This window comes from Nannospalax galili, unplaced genomic scaffold (genome assembly GCF_000622305.1).
Source record: "Nannospalax galili isolate Female #2095 unplaced genomic scaffold, S.galili_v1.0 scaffold192, whole genome shotgun sequence".
NCBI lineage: Eukaryota > Metazoa > Chordata > Mammalia > Rodentia > Spalacidae > Nannospalax > Nannospalax galili.
This window is the reverse complement of record NW_008331810.1, coordinates 2,129,865-2,151,992: the sequence shown is the minus strand read 5'-3', so window position 1 is coordinate 2,151,992 and position 22,128 is coordinate 2,129,865. Positions and strand designations below refer to the sequence as shown.

Sequence of the window (22,128 nt, the reverse complement as noted above, 5' to 3'; positions counted from 1 at the left end):
TATATGTTTGTGCGTACATGGACACACACACACACACACACACACACACACACCAACAGATGCATGGGAACATGCACACAAGCATCAGTATCCACATGCATGCACGGGCACGCATACATGAGTTTATATCCACAAGTGTGTGCATACATACACGCTCTAAGTGTCGGGACACTGCCTTCCTGGGAACACTTGCCTCTTGCTTTTCTTCCTGTAAGATAGTTTATTGTGTGTCTGACACATACCTTGGGCTTATATTGAATATGTGGTAGCACATGAGACCAGCAAAGACCCCACCTTGAAAGAGCGCCCCTTCCCCAACGGAGATAGTCATGTAAGCCAACAGCACAGCTCCTGGACGTGGCAAGTGCTGGAGAAGATCCAGCTTTGGAAAGGAGTAAAATCCAGCAGGGGGCATTTGAAAAGATGGTCCTAGAAGGTTTCTCAGAAACAATCAGGTGTAACAGATGTGAGGGGAGAGCTGAGCCCCTGTAGCACTGGGGTCTAAGCAGAGGGAAGAGCAAAGATTCAGGCTGGAGGCAGGAATGAGCTTGGTGTTCTCCACATGGAGCACGGAGATTCATCTGAACTGCCCAAACACAGGCAAACTTCCATATGCCCCCAAGGGGATTTCAGGTCAGAAGCCGCTGGGCCAGCGGACAGAGCCTTGCACTGCTTTCTCCCACTCTGCAGACCTAAGTGGTGAAGGGTTCTCATTCAGCTCCTTCCTAGAAACCAAATCTCTCCAGTGGGCATTTGCAGCTCTACTTATTATGGACTTTCCTAGGATTCCCAGCCAATGACCCTAAACGCATTCGTGATGGAAAGACTCAATCGCAAAGGTCTCATTCCTGGAGGTCTAAGCACATTTCCCTGAAATAGAAGCTTAGTACCATATTCTTGGTACCATATTCTTGGTACCATATTCTTGGGTCTTTTACCACTACCTCCCTGTCCATTTCTCTCTGTCCCTGATTTCAGGAGGAGCCTCTTGTCCCTGAGGCTCTAACCTTGCCAATAGCACTGTCGCTTGGGCCGTTGGTTGGCCTTTCCCTCTCATGCTGCATGTGTCTTCTTGGCTCTAACCGCCTTTTCTTTGACTTCTGATTCCCAGTAGACAGCTTGCTGTTTTATCAGTTCATTTGCTAAAGTTTAGTTACAATTGTTGTTTTAGGTTTTACCAGTTTCTCAGGGGTTATTAAGTTTTGAGGAGGCCTGCACCTTAATAGGCCAGTCAGGTAGAGATGGGAGGGCTACCTGTGCCCCTTGAGTGACCAGGGGCAGTTCTCAGAGTCCTCTGCTACAGAAGACAAGCAAAAAGACTCAGTACAGTGACTGATAGTTCACTGTGTGTCCAGAAAGACCCTGTCAGAATGCAAACATGTGGCACCACTATTGACAGAATACCATCAGTATAGAAAGATACCAAGTATTACCCCGTCATAAAAGTTTTAATGTGTGATTCAGTATCCCCTCTATCTCATTGGTGTATCCCAATAGTGCATCACAGACAAAACCAGAAAAATGGTCCTAAAGATACAATACAGATAAATCTTGAAAACGCTCAAGAAGTAAGTGAAAACCCAGTATATGGAAGAGAGGCATTCCTAGGAACACATCCACATGCACGCACACATGCATGACTGCAGCCCAGTGAGATTGTGTGATCAGCATCATGAAAGCCCATAGGATATCCTGAAAAGAGTGAGCCAAGGACAGAGCCATTCCAACATGGCTCCATGTGATTTCTGGCAGTGCCTCATTCTAATACAGCCTGGTCCCTGACTGGGGAAAAAACAAAACAAAACATGACATGATTTCAAGCCATGTAACAGTGGAGCCTTTCTGTGGCTTCCTGCTGCTCTCAAGACAGAGACAAGCAAGACTCCAAGGAACCAGCCCTGTCTCCCTTGCCAACCTTTGCCCATGGTCTCAAGTTTCCAGCCTCTGGCCTTCTGCAAGAGGTTAGACTGAACTGTCTCCCTTCAGTCTGTGTTAGCCCTTCCTGTTGGGTGGAGTCAGGTACATCGCAACTGATGATATTGAGTTGCTGAGACGCTTCAGCTAGCTTCGTGACCCTACACAAGTATAACCTGCCAGCTCCCATTTGGGTCATTTGCCAGTATGTGTTTCCCTAGAGAGTCTCCTGTGGGGCATGGATCTGCCTTTGAGCTTCGTGTCCTTTGCCAGTGGGTGATCCAGCACCCCAGCTCACGAGTGCTAAGCTCGTCCAAAGGCCAATCCTGCTTTGATATAAAACTGCTTTACTTCTGAAGACTCGAGCTGTGACCACCTCAAAGTCCTACCCCATTCCTCGGGGTGGTATTTAAAGTTCGCCACCAATAGGAAGATCACAGTATCAACATATCCTTAAAAAATGCATGAAGACTCCGGAACGCAAGCCAAGAGTGGTAACCGAGCCCAAAAGCCAGGCCCTCTGATATCGATGTCCCATTATTTATTTAGAGTTTTTCCTGGTTGCTGTTTGAGAGTGAAGATGCGTTTACCTGGAGCGATTCACTGACAAGTTTTCGTTACTATGCTGCGACATCAATATTAAACTAAAATGTGTTAGGTCCTGTCTGCCTCTAGTGAGGGTGGACTCCACACTCTGTTTTGGTAATGGGCTTCTTGACTTTACAGTCCTGTTGCAAGACCTGTGTCTGTGTTCTTTTTTGGAATTCAAGGTCTAAATATCCTTTACTTATTACTTCTGTATCAATATCCAGTCCTGTCCAAGCACAGCCATCAGACCTTGTTAGAAATTGATGGAAACTCCTTTTTCCTGGGGGCACTTTGGGCCCTTGAGAGTTGCGATGCACTTACCCTCCTCATCACTCTGTGGAAGCATTTTCCTGTCATCTTATTGCATGTCAGGCTGCATTAGAATGAGGCACTGTCAGAAATCACATGAAGCCATGTTGGAATAGGGCATTCTCTGTCCTTGGCTCGCTCTTTTCAGAATATCCTATCTCTCAACTAAGTACCTATTGCACTAGAGAAGAGGCAGTTGAAATGCATACCCCTGCCTATAAGTGTTCAGCCCCAGCATGAATTCACTTCTTATATACTTACCATACAATTCCCCATGCAGACATACTTTACCCATGGTGTCTTAAGTGAGATAACTTCGAGCCTAAGAAAGACTCTGCTAGACTGCAAGTCCGGTGCCCCCTCCATTTAACTAAAGACAGCTGTGGAGCTCTGGGGGGTCCCAGAGCTGTTTGGAAGCACAGGTGGATTTTAGTACAGAGATGCAAACCACTGTCACTCAGCAGCCACCACACCAGGCTCAGTGGGAGAAACACACGGGTTTTGTCTCTGACCACTCTGTCAGACCCACCTTCTCATGGTCTTGTGTGGAGGTGACACTGTTATATAGGTCCTGTGGGCTGCTGGGCTGAAGAGGACAATGTCTTAAACAGGTTGAGTTCAGTACATCCCAAGTAGAATTGAAAGGGAAGAAGGATCTGCTTGGAAATTTGTGAACTTTCACTGTCTAAACCGAGGGCTGTCAACAGCAGCACTGTTAGTATCTGAGGCAGGGTGGCCGTTTGTGGTGCAAGGGGCTGGGGCGGGGGGGGGGTTGGGGCTTATGCATTATAGCTGAGCCCTAGCCTCTGACCCACAGATACCTGTAGCATACCTCCCCTGAGCCCCTGCTGCCACATCCTGACTTCATCACATGCCCGCAGGGCCAAGGTCCAGATCAGTGAAGAATCACTTATCGGGACTGGATGCTTATGTGGTCTATCACAACTGGCCCAGGTCATGGTTGGAGATGAGGTATGCACACCGACTTCCACCACAGGTTTTCTAACTCCATCCTCTCGGGAAGAAATCAGTGCTGGTTTATTTAATCTGTAGACATTGATGTCACTGATGGGGCCCTGACAAACGAAACAGTGTATCAGATAACAAGACATAATACCAAAGTGCCCTCCTTCCTGTTGCATGAGGCAAATCCCAGGCCTGGCCTCCTGCTGGTGGGGAAGCAGAGTGCAGAGAGGCCTGTGGGGAGAGAGCGAGGAGCAGAGCCCTGAATGAGTGGGTTGTGCTGGGGCGTCATGCGTGTTCTGAAGCTGAGAAGAGGCCGACCCATGATTCTCATCATACCCACTTTTCAGGGCTGGAGAGATGGCCTGGTGGTTAAGAGCACTGGCTGCTCTTGCAGAGGACCTGGGTTCGATTCCCAGCACACACATGGCAGCTAACCACTGTCTGTAACTCCAGTTCCAGGGAAATCTGACCCTCTCTTCTGACCTCCGTGGGCATTACATGACACATGTGCACTTACATACATGCAGGCAATACAGTCATATACACAAAATAAAAATAATTTAAAATTTCAGTACCCCCCCCTTGTCGCTGTCCCCTGTGAGTCAGAGAACGGGCTGTTTCCTGTTGCTTCCCCCCACCTGTGACTCTGTCTCTAACTTCTGTTTCTGTCTCTCTGTGGCTATTCCCACCCCTCTGTGTGCATCCACCTCTCGGGTCCCTGTGTCTTCCTCCTTCTCCCGTGAGTGTCTCCATGTCCTCTCACCTCATACCCAGCTGCACCCATCTCAGCCACAAAGGCACAGTCAGCATCTCAGTCTCAGCTCTGCTCTCCCCAGATCTCCTTCCCATAGGTGCCTCCCCCTCCTCCTGGTGTCTCACTGTTATCAGACACAGGCCTGGACCTCAGGATCGGAGTGCAGTGGGCTTGTTGGGCTGTAAATGTGCACTTCAAAGCAATCCAAGTCAGTGGTGGATTGTGTCTCAAAGGCCCAGCCTCTACCATCAAGTTTGTGTTCCTGCTTGGTTTGGGGAGGAGACACTAACCGGGTTGAGGTGACTTGGAGGAAGCAAGATGTGTAGGCAGTGGGGTGAGCAGACCCAAAGTGGACAGAGGATATGGACGGGAGCCCAGATCTGATGCCTGGGGTGCAGCTGCACCACCGTCTGTCTCTCTCTCTCTCTCTCTCTCTCTCTCCTCTCTCCCCCCTCCCTCTCCCTCTCACCCCCTCCTGTCTCTCCCTCTCTCCTCAATAGATGGATGGATGGATGATGTCCATAGACACTCTGTTGGATGTCTGTGACCTGTCTCCTGAGTGCCACCTTGCACTAGGCTGTCTCCCTCTCCTGCCCGTGTGTTTTGTCCTTATGAGTGCCTTTGATTTCATGGATGAAAATTCCAGCCCAAGGAAAACAAAACAGAAAGGATAGAGAAAGGATGAGGAGGAAGAGGAGGAAAAGGGGAGAAGAAAGGAGAGGGGGGAGGGGGAGGGAGGGGGAGGGAGGGGGCAGTGAGAAGCCAGGAGGACGAGGTGAGGTAATGTCACCTGTAAGTGCTCCTGGCACTATCCAACAGTTGTACTGTACCTGGCTTTTTCTTCAGTGTGAGGACTGGGCTTTGACTCTGGGTGTCTGTGTAGTGCCAGTTCCCACACAGGACGACGCGCAGGCTCCCAGGGCACGCGAACCTGGCAGAGGCAGCAGCACATCCCTCTCCAGTTCCGGGCCCTTGAACTGCTGGTCACTGCTACCTTCAAACGTGTGAGGAGCACGAGAGCATGCTGGCTGACCAGGGTGGGGAATATCGCTTCCTGTGGAGTCAGAGGCTTCAAAGAGGATGCTGCTCTCCTGGGGCATCCGGGAGTGTCAGGAGGCTGGGTCCAGTGAACACTGCTGGCCAAACCCTGGGCTGTCTTTGGGGCCAGGTAGATGAGTGTCTGTTCGTGCAGAGATGGAGGACCAGGCAAGTGACTCTGGCTTGGGCTTAATAGAGAATGAAGGAGGGAAGACATGATACCAGCTTCACCCAAACTTCTCTGAGCATAGCAAGCCACAGCTCTCTGTAGCTCCTCAGGAAAAGTTCTTTCCTTTTCACTTGGCCTGTGGAGGTGACCTCAGAAGTGACCAATAGGACTGTGGCTGAGGATGGGGAGACCCTAAGCCCATCACAGCCAAGAAGAAAAGATACCAGAGTCAGTTTCCTGAGACTGCTGTGACAAGTCACAACAAACTTAGTAGCTTAAAACAGATTTATTCTCTCACAGTTCTGGAGACCAGAAGTTCAAAGTCAAGACACCAGCTGACAAATGTTCCTCTGAGGGCTTTAGGTAAGAGCACATTCCTGGCCACTTCCCAGCTCTGGAGGCTCCATTGACCCTGGGCTTACGGCTGCATCTCCCCGGTCTCTCCTCCATTCCCACATGGCACTCTCCCCTGTGTCTCTGTGCTGCCCATGTCCCTCTGCCTGGTTCTTATAGAGACACATCACTGGATTTAAAGCCCACATTAAATCCAGATGGTCATCTGTGAGATCACCTCATTCCATCTCCAAGTGAGGCCACACTCAGAGTTTCTGGGGAAAGAGTTGTGAACTTGGGGAGATACTAGCCAACCCTCTCCTTCCAGCAGACCTCAACCCCTGAGCCTAGACTGTTGACCTATCTTGAAACTTGCATATGGGCTAGCTAGTGGAGTCCTCACCACAGCCCTCCATGGTAGAGGCTAATTCTTCTCATCTTAGGAATGAGGCAGCCTAGCCCAGAGCTACACCAGCCTGACACAGAACTCCCAGTCTCCCCTGGGAGTTGTCAGGACTGGAGTCAGGATTGTAGGAGACAGACAGGTGGAAGGCAGGCGGGGGGTAAGAAAAGTGGGTGTCCCACTGTCCACCACAGCTCCCCCCCCCACTTTTCTCTTTCTGGAGCTATAATTTCATGGGTTGTCTTGACATGTGTGGGCATCTGAGGAACCTGGGATCTGAACAGACGTCTAGAAAATCCAGTCTCCCAACTGGTATTTAAACTAGCATGTGGGCTGAGATTTAATGGACATAAAGTGCTTGTAATAAACAAAGCTCCCCACCAGCTACTCTGGTGCCTTCTTCCCTGTAAGCACATGAATTTTTGAGAGTGCTCATTTTCCACATTCATGTAGCCAAAAGAGCTACTCGAGTTCTAATCAGAAGCACACTGTCCAGAAGACGCTCCTGTAACTTCACACAGGAGAGCCAGCCTGTAACATCATAGAACTCTGCCCATAACTCTGGTTCCTTAGAGGTTCAGAGCTGTTTCACAAACCTGCCTGCAAAGATGTGATGCTGAGTGGTGACCGTTACCAAGGATCTGCATTTCTCACCAAACTTTACCTCCCAGACCTTCTTGAACATGACACCGATTGTGAGAACCCAGTGGACAAGGACAGAGACCATGGGTGTTGTTTTCAAACCATTTATTATTTATTGTGTGCGTGTAGGTCAGACAACAACTTGTGGGATTCCACTCTCCCCTTCCACCATGTGGGTCCTGGGACGCAAACTCAAGACACCAGACTTGGTGGCAAGGGCCTTTAGCCATTGAGCTATCTCCTCGGCCTGACCCAGGTCGTTGTGTTTTATCTCAAGCATGCTTGTTTTGTTCTGTCCAGTCCAAGACCAGAGCAGTATATGGTTGAAACTGAGATGCTCTAGGCTTGTCAGGGAATTCGTGGATATGGCCTGAGCATCTGGTAAGGGTGAAGACTGCCTTGAGCATGCAAGACTGAGTCAGGTCTCAGAAGCTGGGTCCGTGTTCTTAACCTTGAATTACTGGAATGAATATGTTCCACCTGTTTCAAACACTGAAACAACACAATTTAAAAAATCACATAATTGAATAAAGGGGAAAATGAATATAATTTGCTTTTTGATGCTTAGGAAGAGACAAATAACCCCTATTAGGGAATTGGATATATAAAACTCACATTTCAAAAGTGGTCAGATAGTGTACACAGATTCACACAGCAACGTTTCCTCACATTGAAGAAGAATTTCCCAATTTATTTTGAATGCGTATGTGGGGGGGTATGTCCATGTGTGTACGTATGTGTTTCCCCGTGTGTAGGTGCTTATGTGTACGTAGAGGCCCAAGGTTGTCATCAGGTGTCTTCCTCGGTCACTCCCCTCCATATTCATTAAGGCAGGAGCTTTCATGTGGCCCCGGAGCGCACCAATGCAGCTAGTCCCAGCAGCCAGCAGATTCTGAGGATCCACCTGTAGAGCCCTGGGATTACAGACAGGCTGCCGCACCCCAAGCATTTTCCTGGGTTCTGGGGATTGGCATTACAGTCCCTTCACATTTACATGGCAAGAACTCTTTCCATGGAGCCATTTCCCCAGCCCCTCCCTTTCATCTCTAAATGACAGCTCTGCTAATGTTTTCATATTTGTTTCCAAACAATTAATCCTTTGATAGAGAAGACTGAAGAGCATACCCAGTCATGAAGATAAGCAATTTTCAATGCCATAAGACTTCATTTTAAAAAATTAAATCCTCCTGCTTTTTTCAGGATTAAAGGTCATCCTCACGTTCCTTTCTCATTAGTGTCTGCAGCAGTGGCCTTCTGCTGCAGCAAGTGGCCAAAACCCTGTTCACAAGGATAGCAGGTTGTGTCATTTCTCTCCCAGAGGTTCGTGGTCAAAGCATTTTGGGCTTCTGCAGGATTCGGTCCTCAGTGTGAAGCCTGCATGGATACAGAGAGTGTTAGATTGGAGAGAGCCCAACCCAGAGGTGGCCTGGTCACTTGAATGAATGACAGATTGTGGTTCCTAATAAAACCACGTAATTCCTCATCAGCCCCTAATGGGGTCAAGACGCCCTACAGAAGCCAGTAAGGAAATGAGAGGGTCTTCACACTGTGAACACCAAGTAGCACATCTGTATAATTCAGACACAAATCATTTTGCAAATTTCCCAAGAATAAGCTCATCCTGCCTTTTTTCTAAGGGAGAACAAGCTAAGAAATTAATATCATTCTGGAAAAAAAAGTACTCCCTCAAATGCTTTTCTAGTGCCTGTCTTGGTTTTCATTATTTCCAGGAGCTTGACAGCAGAAACTGTAGTCTCTCCCTTCCATTCCGTTGATGATAGGGAAAGGCGGGGGGAACCCTCTGGGACTCTGGGTTTATCCCTGTCTGGACACAACTCTCCTCTTACCAGCACCATCCAGCACCAGCAAGCTGGATGGAGAAATCTAGATGGATGACCTTGAATTTGTTGGAAAATAAGGAATATCAAGAATATTTTGAAAAAAAAGAAACAGGAATTTTCAGCCATCTTGTGAGGGATGAGTTGTGCTGGTGATACTGTTGAGCTAGCAGCCCACTACATATTTCCTGTTGGGGATCCCCAACCACCCCAAAGTCAAACGTCTGAAACCAAGCCCTTTGTCTGTTTTACCAGAGTCTCTTGTGTACCTTTTCATACTTAGTGATTTGTTTGTTTGGTTGTGTCAATATAACAAAATACCCAAGGCAATTTAAATTTATAAAGAAAAGATGCTGATTTAACTCACTGTTGGATACTAAGACTCTAAAAAGCATTGCCCTGGCTCTGGTGAGGGCGGACGCTGGAAGTCCAAGAATATATGAGACAAAGAAATCGCCTTTCACAACAGGGAGCCAATAAGAGACTGGGACCCTACATTCCCAGCCAAGGAGAGCCCACCAGGCTGCATCTCTTAACAACTCCACCACCTCCCATCACCACACTGAACACCTAGCCTGCAACAACACGCAAGGCTTTGTAGGACACAGTTAAACCACATTCAACCATAGCACAATGCACTACCCACCCTATTTCCAGAACTTATGCCTGAGAGGGGCTTACAGCAGAGCCACCCTTCTCTTCCTCCAGCCTCCTTCATGTCTCAACTCCATTCCTCTCCCGCATCCCCTAGCTGCCCTCTGAGCTCAGGCCATCATCCTTTCTCTTTCCTCTGCACGTCCTCCTGCCTGGCCTCTCAGCTTCAGAACTGCACACACCCCCATCCCAGTCTCCTGGCTGAGCTGCTCACCTGGTGTGTGTGTCAGGATGGCGAGCTCCTCAGGCCTGAACACAGCCAGGAAGAGCCCTGATCATCTCAGCCTGCTGCACAAACAGCCCTTGCCTGTGTGTGTCTTGAAATGGGAAAGGCAGGAGGTCCGGGGATGGATAATGATCAGTGTCTGTTCCAAGACAGTGGACACGGAGGGCCAGGCTGAGCCCAGCTCAGCCTACAGACTGTGGCTTTCAAGCCGCCTCCGGGAGACTTGCCTTCAGCACACGGATACCTCCAAGGGGGTGGCAGGATGGACTAATGACTCCATCTAGAGTTATGGAGTTGGAGATAGAAATGAATCCAGTGGAGTAACCAGGAAGGAAGGTGTTAGGAAGCCAGGTTTTAATGTCTGGCGGGATGCCATTGAGAGACACCAGGGAAAAGGGTATCTTGGGTGAAGACTGGCCTTTGTGACCTGAATTTGCAGGCTGTGGCATTTGAAATTCAAGGTGGACATCCGTGTGCAGATGTCTAGCAAAGTTTCTAGAGTCCATGTCTGGGACTCGGGAGAGAACGGCCTGGGAAGATGATATAGCAACTAGACCTCCCAAGGGAGGCTAAGAACGGGCCCTGGGAAAGCTCGGTGTTGTGGGGTGAGGAAGGAAGGGATCCAGGATAGGAGAGTGAAGGGTGGTGTGCTACTCAGAGCTGCGGAGGCAGCTGGGAGACCACAGTGCCAAGGCTGAGGACAGTACAGAGAACGAGAATAGCATCAATGCTGCCATCATTCCATCATCCGAGGACCAGGAAGACACCACTGATCGTGGCCACTAAAGCCAGGCGTGACCTTCCGTGCAACGATTTCAGGACTTGAAAGCTGCATGTCAGTGGGTTCAGGTTTAACACAAAGTAGATGCCAAGGTAGAGAATTCTCCTGTAGAGAACTGAGAGGGGGAGTCGGAGAAGACTATAGGACCCAGCATGCAGGGCTGAGGCCTGAAGGGAGGAAGAGTGCTTTTCTGAGAAAGCTGTAGTCAGGTCGGGACATCACAGAGACGGTACTGGGCAGAAAAGGTTGCCAGGGTAACCCTGCCTTGTTGTACCAGGAGACCCCACACAGAGGAAAGGAAGCCTTCACACGTGGGGGTTCGGGGGAGGCTGGCCATCAACCAGCCTTTCTCCCCAAAGCAGATACTCTTGAAGGACACCAGAGGGTAAATGCTATAGCACCATAAATGCCAAAGGAAATAGTTCACTGATGAACTAAGCTGTTCTGGTCTCTACCGCAGTACAGCCAACACAGGACACAGAGGAGTTGTTCAGCAGGTAGACAAGGCTTGGTTGAGGAAACTGGGTGTCTTCACCTCAGTCCTCCAAAGTCACATGACTCCATAGATTGCCAAGAGTATAGAGTGAGAGATCCCTTTCCTTAGTGTCCCTGGCTCTGTCCTCTAGCCCTGGGCACCCCACACTTCCAATCACATGGTTCGGTCCCACAGTTTGTACCCAGCAGACACGTCCCCTCTAACCTATGTTGTCCATCTGGTGAGGGTGTCTGGATCTTGATAGTTCCAGTTCTTTGGGTAGCACGTGACATTGTAAAATCAGAGTTAGTATTCTGTGGAGACGCTGGCTCTTCAGGCCCATAGGGGACAGGTGTAAGGACCATTCCACCTGCCCTTGCGGGGAGTGCCAATAACTGTGTTAAGAAATGCACCCCCACAGTCAGGGTTCTTTCTGTAGCCCCAAGTACCTACTGTGGGTTCCCAAGGGCGCTCTGCCCTGCTAAGTGAGGAAGCTGACTGAATGTCTGTGTTTGTTCCCAGGCGACCTCATACATCTGCCACCATACCTTCGAATGGACTTCTTGTTAAACCGGGGGGCACCGGGCACCAGCAGGGACCTGAGTTTAGGACAAGCGTGCTTGGAACCCCAGAAAAGTCGGACCCTGAAGCGCCCCACGGTCCTTGAGCCCACCCCCATGGAGGCCTCCTCCTCAACCTCTTCCACCAGAGAAGGACAACAGTTGTGGCAGCAAGGGGCCGTGGCCACATTACCTCAGCGAGAGGGGGCAGAGCTGGGACAGGCGGCTAAAATGAGCAGCTCCCAAGAATCACTGCTCGACTCTCGGGGCCATTTGAAAGGAAACAATCCCTACGCAAAGTCTTACACCCTGGTATAACAAACAGCATGGCTGGACAGCGGTTGTAAATACAATTTAAACAATCCAATCAAAGCTACCTTTTTTTTACGGAATTCCAATATTTATAATTAAAGAAAATTGCCAAAATATATTAAAAAAAAAAAAGAAAATACTGAAATCACAGACAGTGCAAAGACTCTCCTGCTTTTTTTCCGTCTGAGTGTGAGCTCCATCTGCCTGGGCATCTGATTTTTGGGGAAAGAGTCCAGTTTTATGATCTTCACGGGCTAGCGCATTTTTACTGATTTTCTACAAGGTGCATGGGGGACTCGTTAACCTTCTTCTGACTGAAGTTCTAGCACACAAGAGTCAAGAGAGGAAATGGGGGGAACATTAGCCTATTTGTGAATTTAAGAAAAACATTGATTTGGGGGCAGGGGACGGCTTGGGTCACCTTTACACACCTTTCTTTCCCACTAGGAACCAGGCCCTCAATTTGATCTTCTGTTGTTAATTAGGGTGAGTGACGTCAGTGAGGGGTGGGGGGATCCATTCGGTTTTCTTTTTGTTTATTTTTTAATTTGATGAGACACTTTGCATTTTGTCTAAGAGAAATAAAAGAGAAAGTCTGCCTTCATTTCCCTGTCTGCTGTGTCCCACCGATTACTTGGGTCTTTTTCCTGCTGATATTGGTGTTGCTAACAAAATGTTTGGACCCAGGGCCCAATCTAATAAACCAGACACTAAGCTCTAAACAACTCAGATTTCTCTGGGAAGAGAAAAGAAGGAACTGCACAAAAGGCAATCTGGTCCATCCAGTATTCTAAGCCCCTCACTAAAGAGGCTCAGCAGACCATGGCCCAACTGTTGTTTGTCAATAAAGTTGTATTGGAAGAAGACCAAAGGCCATATACCTCATTTGTACATTACCTGTGGTTGCTTTCGTGCCGTGATGGCGAGTTAGGTGCTTACAAGAGAAGCGGGATGACTTACAAAGCCTAGAGTATTCTCTGGCTCTTTACGAGAGATGTTTGCTGGCCTCTAATGTTCCACATTTAGCAGTTTATGTGATAAAGAAAATGACCGTGTGTTCCACTCTCCATCATCTGTCCTATCTTTTCTGTGACCAGAATTTCACAGTAGATCATCTTCAAACAGATTGCCTCTAAGCTACTCCACTACACCAAGAGGAAAAATAGTTTACAGGTAAGGGTGTCCCTCTAAAATATAAGGCTTTGTCTCCTCTCCATCTGTGTGCCTTGTCATGGAGCTCACTCAGACAGTCTGCTTGCAGACAGGAGATACCGCATCCTTCATCCCTTGCCTCTCACACAGCGCACCTCAGAAAGAACCTGCCATCTGCCATCCTCTAGGCACCGAGCCAGGCATCTTCTCTAATAGGTAGGAAAGAAGGCCCAGGCCTCTATGCGTGCCGGCCCAATCCCTCAGTAACACTCTGCACAAGTACCTCTCCTCAGACCTCTGCAAGCTCTCACGAAGTCCACCAGCACAAATGCGCTCAGTACCATCTCGAACGTGCTCAGAAGTCTTCTTTGCTATCCTCCCTGCTTCCTTCCTCCCAGATTCATTTCCATCCTTTCCTCCTTCCGTTTATTTTCTAGGCAGACCCTGTGCTTCCTGATCTTCAGTCCCAGAGCACGGGCAGGCCAGATCAGGACCCCATTCCAACCACCTGCACTCTGCAGCTTTAGAGACGCCGTGAACATGAGGTGTGCATGAGATGTGCAATGCACGATCTATATTGCCAGTTTCTTCTTTGACCCGTCACTGTGTGCTTTTACATGCAAAACAAAAGGCTTCCTTCTGAGGAAAGACTCTTGCTTTCATCAGTCTAAAATGTCTGTATTTCCCACACTTAGAAATTTCTTCTACGCTGTACAAAAATAAAAGATTAGGCATCATATCTGTCTCTGGAATCAACTGTTTTCAAGATTCTTGCCTTGAAATGAATTCCACATGCAAGCACTGTATCCAAAGTCTCTCTACTGCCTCCGATATGGGCCTAGCACTACTGTCTCCAAAGGGTGCAGAGCTGTGAATTAAAGCCTTACTAGATGTTATGAGAAAATTCATAGTGATTTTTTTCCCTCTGCATCTATCTCTGATTTGTATTGGGGAGGTCATCAGATCAACCATGTCCCCAGACAGATTCACTCTCTTAAAATGGTCACCTCAGATCAATTCTTTAGGCTCTGGCTAACAGCTGTTAGGTGAATGTGGAAAAACTAGCTGGTCAATGGGCCGGGTTTCCTTTAATCCATCAAACAGCCCCTACATAAGTGAGCAAGGACATCTCTCAATGTGTAGAGTGTTGTGTGAACCTCACGACACTGTCTACTGGCTCCATCTCTGGGATCCAGTACCTCTGGTCTGGTTTACATGTCTACCTGACTCTTTTCTTCTACCCACATCCACCATGGCTGAGGAAAAGGACAGAAAAACTGAACCCTGAACCAGCATGAAGTTATCTATGAGCTAGGTCAGTAAGCCCTGATGCCATGATCTCTGCACCCCCGTGCCATGGACTCCTGGCACTGTCCTAAGACCCAGGAAACGCACCATTGCTTAATTGCTCTTAAAATAAGCAGACAGTTTCTCTATTAAGGCCTTTCTGACCTGGTCCCATTTTAAGAAAAGAACAGAGACATGCCAAGGAGATGCAATAAATCCATTTCCATCAATGGCGCATAGCATTCTGGGATTGGGAAGCCAGGAGCTTGTTTGTCAGACACCAAGTTCCCTAGAAAGATCTAAAGGAACCAAGGGGCAGATCCACATGGAAAGGCTCCTTTTAACTTTCTTAAGAACATGACATAGATGCTACCTCAGCTCTCAGACCACAGTTGACAGAGCCAGACCACAGCTTCTCTTCTCTGTCAGTCGTCCAAAATGACCATCAAACACAAGTGAGGTTTGACTGAAGGAAATATAGTTGCTACTAACTGGGCTTAAACCAAGGACTCCGGGATGGCATTTGTTCAGGTGCTAGAGGAAAAGGTTTAAGGCAACCAAGACCTATGGTGACCTAAAAGGTGCTTGACCCTGGTGAGCCAGGGTCATCTCAAGGCCAGACAGCAGCTACTGACAGTGCCCCACAGAGCTGAAGACAGGACTGGATTTCAGGTTAAAGAGGTCACCCAGGGCCAGACCACCCCTGGGGAGTGTGTGTTGGGAATGGGTCCTCTGCACTCCTCTTCTGAGCAGGGTCTTTGATGGCACTGTTTATCCAAGGATATTTGCAAAACAAATGACCTTGGAAGGTAGAGTCAGTGTGGCCGGGCTGAACAAGGCAGGTTTGCTTGCCAATCTGGATAATGAAATCCATGTTTCTTTCTGAGGCAAAGTGCTGGCAGGGTGGCCAGATTCCTCCTTTAAAGTTTGTTGCCCAGACATTAGGCATAGGAAGTATGTGGTCACACCCTCACCAGTCCCTGGGACCCAGACGGTCAGGGGCAGCCCCTCTCTCCAGCTTACTTTCCTCGTGAGACCCCACTAGGTACTCCATATCAGCACAGCAATTCCCACGCCCATCTGCTGGGGCTCTTCTGACTTACCATGTAATTTGCTCTATAACGTTACTGCTTTTTATACTGTTATTCTCAGCCATCCTTCCTAGGAACGTTGGCTCCATAGGAACGGAAGTCTGTCTCACTTGTTTCCAGAACGTGTAAACGGGCACCCCCGGCTCAGATATTTGCAGGTTCGACACAATATCTCTGCCTGCACACCATGACTCGGACTGCTTGGCATCAAACCAGGAGCCTTGGTGGGTACGTGGCACTTGAGCTGTCACTGGGCTATGGTTAACACTGTCCTTAGTCTGAGACCCACCAGTCTCCTGTGTCCTGCCAGCAGCCAGGATACCGTACAGGCCGCCTTCTTAACTTGCAGGCATGGAAGGAGTCTCACACTATACACAGCCTCAACAATACCAAACTGGCCATGAGCTCAGCTAGCTCCTTCCCCGGGCTCTGGAGGGACAAGTTGCAGCTCAGATTCATATTGAAATCCATAAAAGTTTTGTGTTCTTGGTGGGAATGTTGGTCAGTTTCTTTCTATTGTTTCTCTGCTGGTTCCTTTCTCTTCCGCATGGCTCACCTTCAGAAAGATAGAACACTGTAAAACTTGGAAAAAGTGACTTTGAGCACATGGCAGGGAGCATGTTTCATCTTTGAAAACAAAGCCCGAAAGCCCTCTGTGTCCTGGAGACTTCGAAGCAACTGCAAGAAGAAAGAGGTATTTATCATCTCTAGCACTGCCAGAGAGAACCGTGTTCTGTCTCAAGGAGACAGCCCTCCCGTGGAGAAAAATTCATCCAGGGCTTACGCTTATGTGTGTTAGGAGAAGTACTCAGAAGGGTCCCTGGGGACAGTAGGCCTGGCTCTGTCCTGGCATCACAAGGCAAGCAGAATCTCCAATGACGCTTTGCAAAGGTACAGTAGTCTACCTTCAGAGCTAATTCAGCGCTCTGTCCGCTCATCCTGAGGGTTCCACTGCTGGCCTCTGCAGAGGGGACTGTCCCTAGATACAAAGTGAAATGTCTTACAAAGCTCCTTTTCTCTGAGGGCACAAAGATGGTGCCACATCTAGATCCAGGATTCAACCCCGGGGCCATGGAAACCAGGACCTAGCCTGGAGAAGGCAGCTCTCCGGATAACACTCAGCCCAACACAAATCCGGTGTGCCTCTCCCATCACAGCCCTCCAGTGAGATGCCAGGTCTGAGTTCGCCTCAGTGTAGTTTGAGCCCAGCACTGCACTGGTCCTTCTGACTGGCCTTGTGGTTGGAGAGCATTCCTGTCCTGCCGAGGCTACATCTCTACGTAGAGGGTGGCATTTTTCCGGTTTGTGCGTCAAAAGCTGCCCCTCAGTGTCAATGAACTGTTATTTCCAGTAACTCTGTACACTGAAGCAAGAATCACACTGCTTCCAAAGAAGGTCTTCAGACACGGAAGAAGGCGACCCCAGTACCGTGGAATCAACCGTCCATCCCTGTCAGAGACTTTCCTCAAGGCTTTTGTCTGCCTGGCTTCCTCACATACCCTCTCTTCAGAACACAAAAACTGGGTCTGCTTAATGATGCAGGAATGCATCAAGACGGGGCTTACCAAGGCACGCGGGATCGCAGCAAAAAATACTGGGTGGAACTTTTGTACGCCGGGAGGCTTGACGCCAGCACTCCACACACACACAAACACACACTGACTCACCATGGGCTGGATCTCTGACAGTCATCCGCTGTGGGCATCTGTGCACAGCTGACTGGCCCAGAAGATCCTTAAGTCCTGATGACTCCCCAGGGAGAGGGAGAGGAGCCTCCTGGGAAAATATAGGAGCCTCTGGAAGTCTAAGTGGCCAGTGTTACTTCCTAGTCAGTTTTCATTTTGTATGCCTAGCTTTCAACACAGACAACAGCACAACAGGTAAATGTTTTACAAGGACAATTAAAAGTGGATGTGAAGATGTTCTGTGAGATGTCAAAGGGATGTTCTAAATGTTCATGAGCCTGGTATATAAAGCAGATTTTAATCTTTTTAATAAAATGTTAAACTCAGCTTGTTGTTGGAATCACTCACTGAGATGAGTTACTTCCTAAAGTTCTTCAGTGATTTTCTTTGTTCTAAGTAAAAACTCCAAACACTGAAGCCATACAAACCTACATGATCTGACCTGTGTGTGGTCTACCGTCATCCACCCTCACACATGCAAGCACTCCCTTTTTCCAACACTGGTGTTGACTGTCTCACCCTGAAGGCTCTGCACATCACATGCTTCCCTACCTGGAACATCATTCATCAATAACCCACCTGTCTGAAAGGCCTTACCCAGCTTTCTGACCTCAGGTCAGAGGCTAACGACAGCCTTTCTTCCATACCACACCTTTGCACTCCAGACTGGGCTCAGGCTTGATGACACTGGAGCCCCCAACCATGGCCCACGCCTCTCTGAACTATAACACTGTGCTTCCCATCTGCCCCCCTAGCCTCCTCTTGGATGTGAGCTTCAGGGGCAGAGGGCCCGGGTTTATAGCGGACACTGGCCTCACGCCACCCACATCTCCTCAAGGCCTTTACTCTTTCCGTGGCTTCCAAGTGCATCTTTTTCTGAAGGGATGTGCCATGGGCTCTCTTCTGAAGCGTCCCTTGGGTTTCCGGAGCTTCCTCCTCCTCACTAGTGAGATCAGGGACTTCCTAGATGTTTATACACCCTGTGTAAAGGGGCCTCAGCCAGAGATGACCAGGTAAAGAAATGTGCATTTCAAGCTCCCTTTCCCAATAGCAAAACAAACTATTAGCTTCAAACTGTTCTTACGTTTTCCTGCAAGACTATCTTAGCCTTGGTATCATCCCTTTGTTTGGATGTCACCTTTTCTCTTCACAGGCCCAGAGAAAATGGCAGTTCATTGTCAGGACTAACATCAGGATTAGCATTCACACGGCCTTTCCTGACCCAGCCCCGGAGGGCTCAGAAGTGACAGGTGTACTAACATGGGATCTTACATAATAAAATGTTGTCATTGGCCAAGTGACACCTTACTGCCAAGGAGGTGTGCCACAGGGTGAAGGGCTCTCATTAGCTCCGATTTGTCTAAGAGCACCCATACAGGATTATAATGTCATCTTGAAGATGTAGCTAAGATTCTAGGTTGGTGATGACACCCATGAGGTTGGGGTATTGTCCTCCAGGTCACAGTATATGTCATAAACCCACAGTCGCCGACTGTGTGGTACAAAGTCATCATTAATACAAATATGGGTCCAAAAGCAAAAGACTGGAAGTGGGATATACCCAACTCGCCCTCACAGGAGAATGTGTGACTCTGTTTGTATAGTCTTGGATTCTGTAGGTCAAGAAGCTTCAGTTTTGGGTGGGGGCATTTCTACCATGAGATGCAGGGAGACTCACATAAAGCCTAACGCTAAGGTTTGGCAGCACACCAGCAGCCAAGTGGGAGGACCGCCGTACCAGCAGCGTCACTGGCTATCAGCCTAGACTGCTCAAGGGCCACGCCAAGCAGAGGCAGAAGCCAGGGCTGGGACTACACACCTTGCTCTGGACTTGGATCAATTCCTTTCCTGGAGCTTGGGTGGCTGCTCATGATCTTGATAAGGGGTTGGATTTCCACAGCACGGGTAAAGAAATAGTGTTCTCTTGTCCAAGTTTAACTGCGTGGCAACTTACAGTAAGGATGGGCTTAAGTGAGCATAGCAGCGAGGGGCTCTGTCCTCTCAGATGTGAGGGTCGTCTCCTCAAATAAACCATCTACATTAGCAGAAGAGTCGCCAATCATGAATGAAGTCTGTAACGGGTGCAAGGGAACAAGATGGTGACTTTTGGACTCTGTCTTGAGACCAACTGAGCATCGGGGGTGATATTGTCTCACTGTTATAGAGTTTTACACACACACACACACACACACACACACACACACACACACTGAAATTGGCTACAATTGAAGCAGCCACAGCAGCATGAAGTGGACGGGAGAAGTAAGTATCTCTACACTAAGCAGGGAGAGGACTGTGTTGGTCCCTGATGATGCTCTACTCAGATCCCCCAAATCTAATCTTAAGCAATTCCCAGCCGCTGTGGACTTTTCCTCTGATGGCAACATCTACGGCTTCCTCCAGTGGACCTCACCTGAACTGTGAGGTGAGGTCCACTGCCAGAATGCTCAGGAGCTGACATCTCCCTAAAAAGATCTTATCCCATGACTGACAGGTACAGGAACATGGAAGCCCATCTCCCTTGTCTCAAGATGGAACAAAATCTGAGTTTCAGTTTATGCTACTGGACTCTCCATAGGATCCACAGGAAACCATTTTCCAGACGTCATGTCCTTCCTGCCAACCTTTCCAACATTTCTCACCTCCAACCTTCTGGTTGTTCAAGGCAGTGCTTTATAATTCACAGCTCAAGTTGTATTTTCCATTGAACCCTACGCAAAGCAAATTCCTAATCTTGAGTCTACTCTTGAAACCAACCTAGTATCTAGGATGTATTAGATAGTCAATACATGTTGACAAGAAGTAAATAAGTGGTCGCATGAATGAATATGAGAAGGGCAGCACTAAATGTCAACAGCTCTTTTTCTCGTTCTCCCCAGGGATGATTTATTTTGAGAGATGCTTATCTGAACATCTCAACACGTGATGCAAATAAATCGTGGTCAAAAGTAGAGAGGGTAGGCTCATATCCTTCTGAAAAACATTCTCAGCTGTGTTTCCATGGAGACACACATCTCTGCTCCCTAGCTCCCCACCGGGCCAGGGGAAACAAACCGCATCAGAGAAGCACCTTGACTCTGCATCCCAACAGTCAGATGGAGGTATGCTCCGCACTCAGACCCTCCCTCATGTAGATAAAGAACCAACTATTGCCAACACAGGCATTCAGCAGCGTTTTTCATCTAGATTGATGGGTCTGAAGAAAAGCGAGTCAGTAAAAGCTTTGAAACCAAAGAAGGCAGATCATTTGATTCTTCAGCAGAACTGGACTCAGCCAGGAGGCATCCATTTTTAGCACTATCTTTGATGACAAAATCCATTCAGGGCTTATAACCTAATGAGGAATCACATTTGGACTAGCAGTAAAGGCTTTGAAAGATTGAGAACACAATTTTTATAGGCTGGAGCACATCTGTGAAACCGTTCACACAGGTCCAGAAACTTGAGTTTGACTTCCCTTTAAGGCTCCTTTGTCACGTCTCTTTGTCACTGATCCCAGCTCCCAGCTCCCTGCTAAGACAGTCCAATGTTTCTAACACCTGGGGCAAGAGCTTGTTGACTACAGCTGAACAAAGCATTTCCAGAATGAGAAAGAAAGAGATGACATCACATGCAGGGTTGATGAGAACTAGCTTGTCCACAGAGAATAACTCTAAGAGAAAGGGCTTATCTTCTTTTTTTTCCCCTCTTTTTTCTTATTGTTAAATGGTTTGCTTTAATTAGCATATATTAATTATACATTATAATTATACAGTTAATGTAATTACACAATTAAATATAATAATGTGCTTCTTATGACATTTTCATGTATATATTTTGATCACATTCACCCTCATTACCCTCCAATCTCCCTCTCAGCTACACTAATCTGATCCTCTTCATATTTACTTCCCTTTCTATTTTCATGGTGTGAGTGTGTGTGTGTGTGTGTGTGTGTGCGTGTGTGTGTGTGTGTGTGTGTGTGTGTGTGTATGAGTGTGTGTGTCCTATGTTGTAGCAGGAGGTCTCCAAAGATGGTGCAGGCCCAGAGCCCTGGGATTCAGCAAGAATTCACTTCACTTCTTGGTCCTCAAATAGCCCACCAAAAGAAGCCCACGCCTCCGTGCCCTGCTCGCTAGCCCAGTGACTGCTGACTGCATGGCATGGACCAATCAGAAAACGACACGCTGAATAAAGGGACTTGGGGGTGGAAAAAGGGGAAATATAAGGCCTGCCCCCTCCAGCATTAAAGGAGCCTGCAGCACTTCGCCTAGTGCTTGCTTCTACCCAACTCCCGGAGTCTGTGTGTCGTGACTCTGCGCCTCTTACCCCCTAATTGGCAGGGGACCCGATCCAGGTTAGGGTCTTCACAGCTGGCCTGAGGAGAACCCGCAACAGCTGGCGCCTGAACAGGGATGCCTGCCCATGGTGTTGGCGACACCCAGAACCTCGGTTCGTTTGGTGAGTAGGCCCCTGGATTTGTCTGTTTCTTTGGCTGCTCAAGGGTAAGCGAGTAGCCCCCTCCTCTGTCCCCCCCACCCTGTCTGTCGTCTTTATTGTTGGACTAGTTTGTTAGATCAGGGAAGCACACTCCGCCACGTGGTCCCGAAGCCCACGTTGGCATTTCCCCCCTCTCGGCTCCTCCGGGTGAGTTCACATAAGGGCTGATCCACCCTGAACTCAGAGTCCAGGCTTCAGGTCACCCTGTTGCCTGTCCCAGGGACACCGTGTCAGCATATGGCTGGAGGTGTCACGGCCTCCAGAAGTCCCTCACTGAGCACAAGACATTTGGATCCCATACACCTCTACACATTGGAGCAGCTTACATCCTAGTGGCTCACAGTGCTTCTTTGCTTCCTTTGTGCCCTCTTTGTAGTCACCCTCGTCTTCTACTTTTGTGGCAAATTCCCCTTCGCGAGACCCTCCCACAATGGGCAATTTACCATCACAGTGCAGGGAACCACAAACGGCA

At 48.5% G+C, this 22,128-nt stretch overlaps 1 protein-coding gene across 1 annotated transcript in view; it reads left to right on the top strand.

The window, feature by feature from the left end:
- Positions 1–12,108, top strand: part of Dscam (DS cell adhesion molecule) — a 625,182-nt gene extending 613,074 nt beyond the window's left edge. The window contains exons 33-34 of the mRNA XM_008826928.2: positions 6,039–6,101; positions 11,613–12,108. Of these exons, the coding sequence (XP_008825150.1) occupies positions 6,039–6,101; positions 11,613–11,968 (419 nt within the window). The 3' untranslated portion in view covers positions 11,969–12,108. The remainder of the gene's footprint in view (positions 1–6,038; positions 6,102–11,612) is intronic.
- Positions 12,109–22,128: the final 10,020 nt, after the last annotated feature.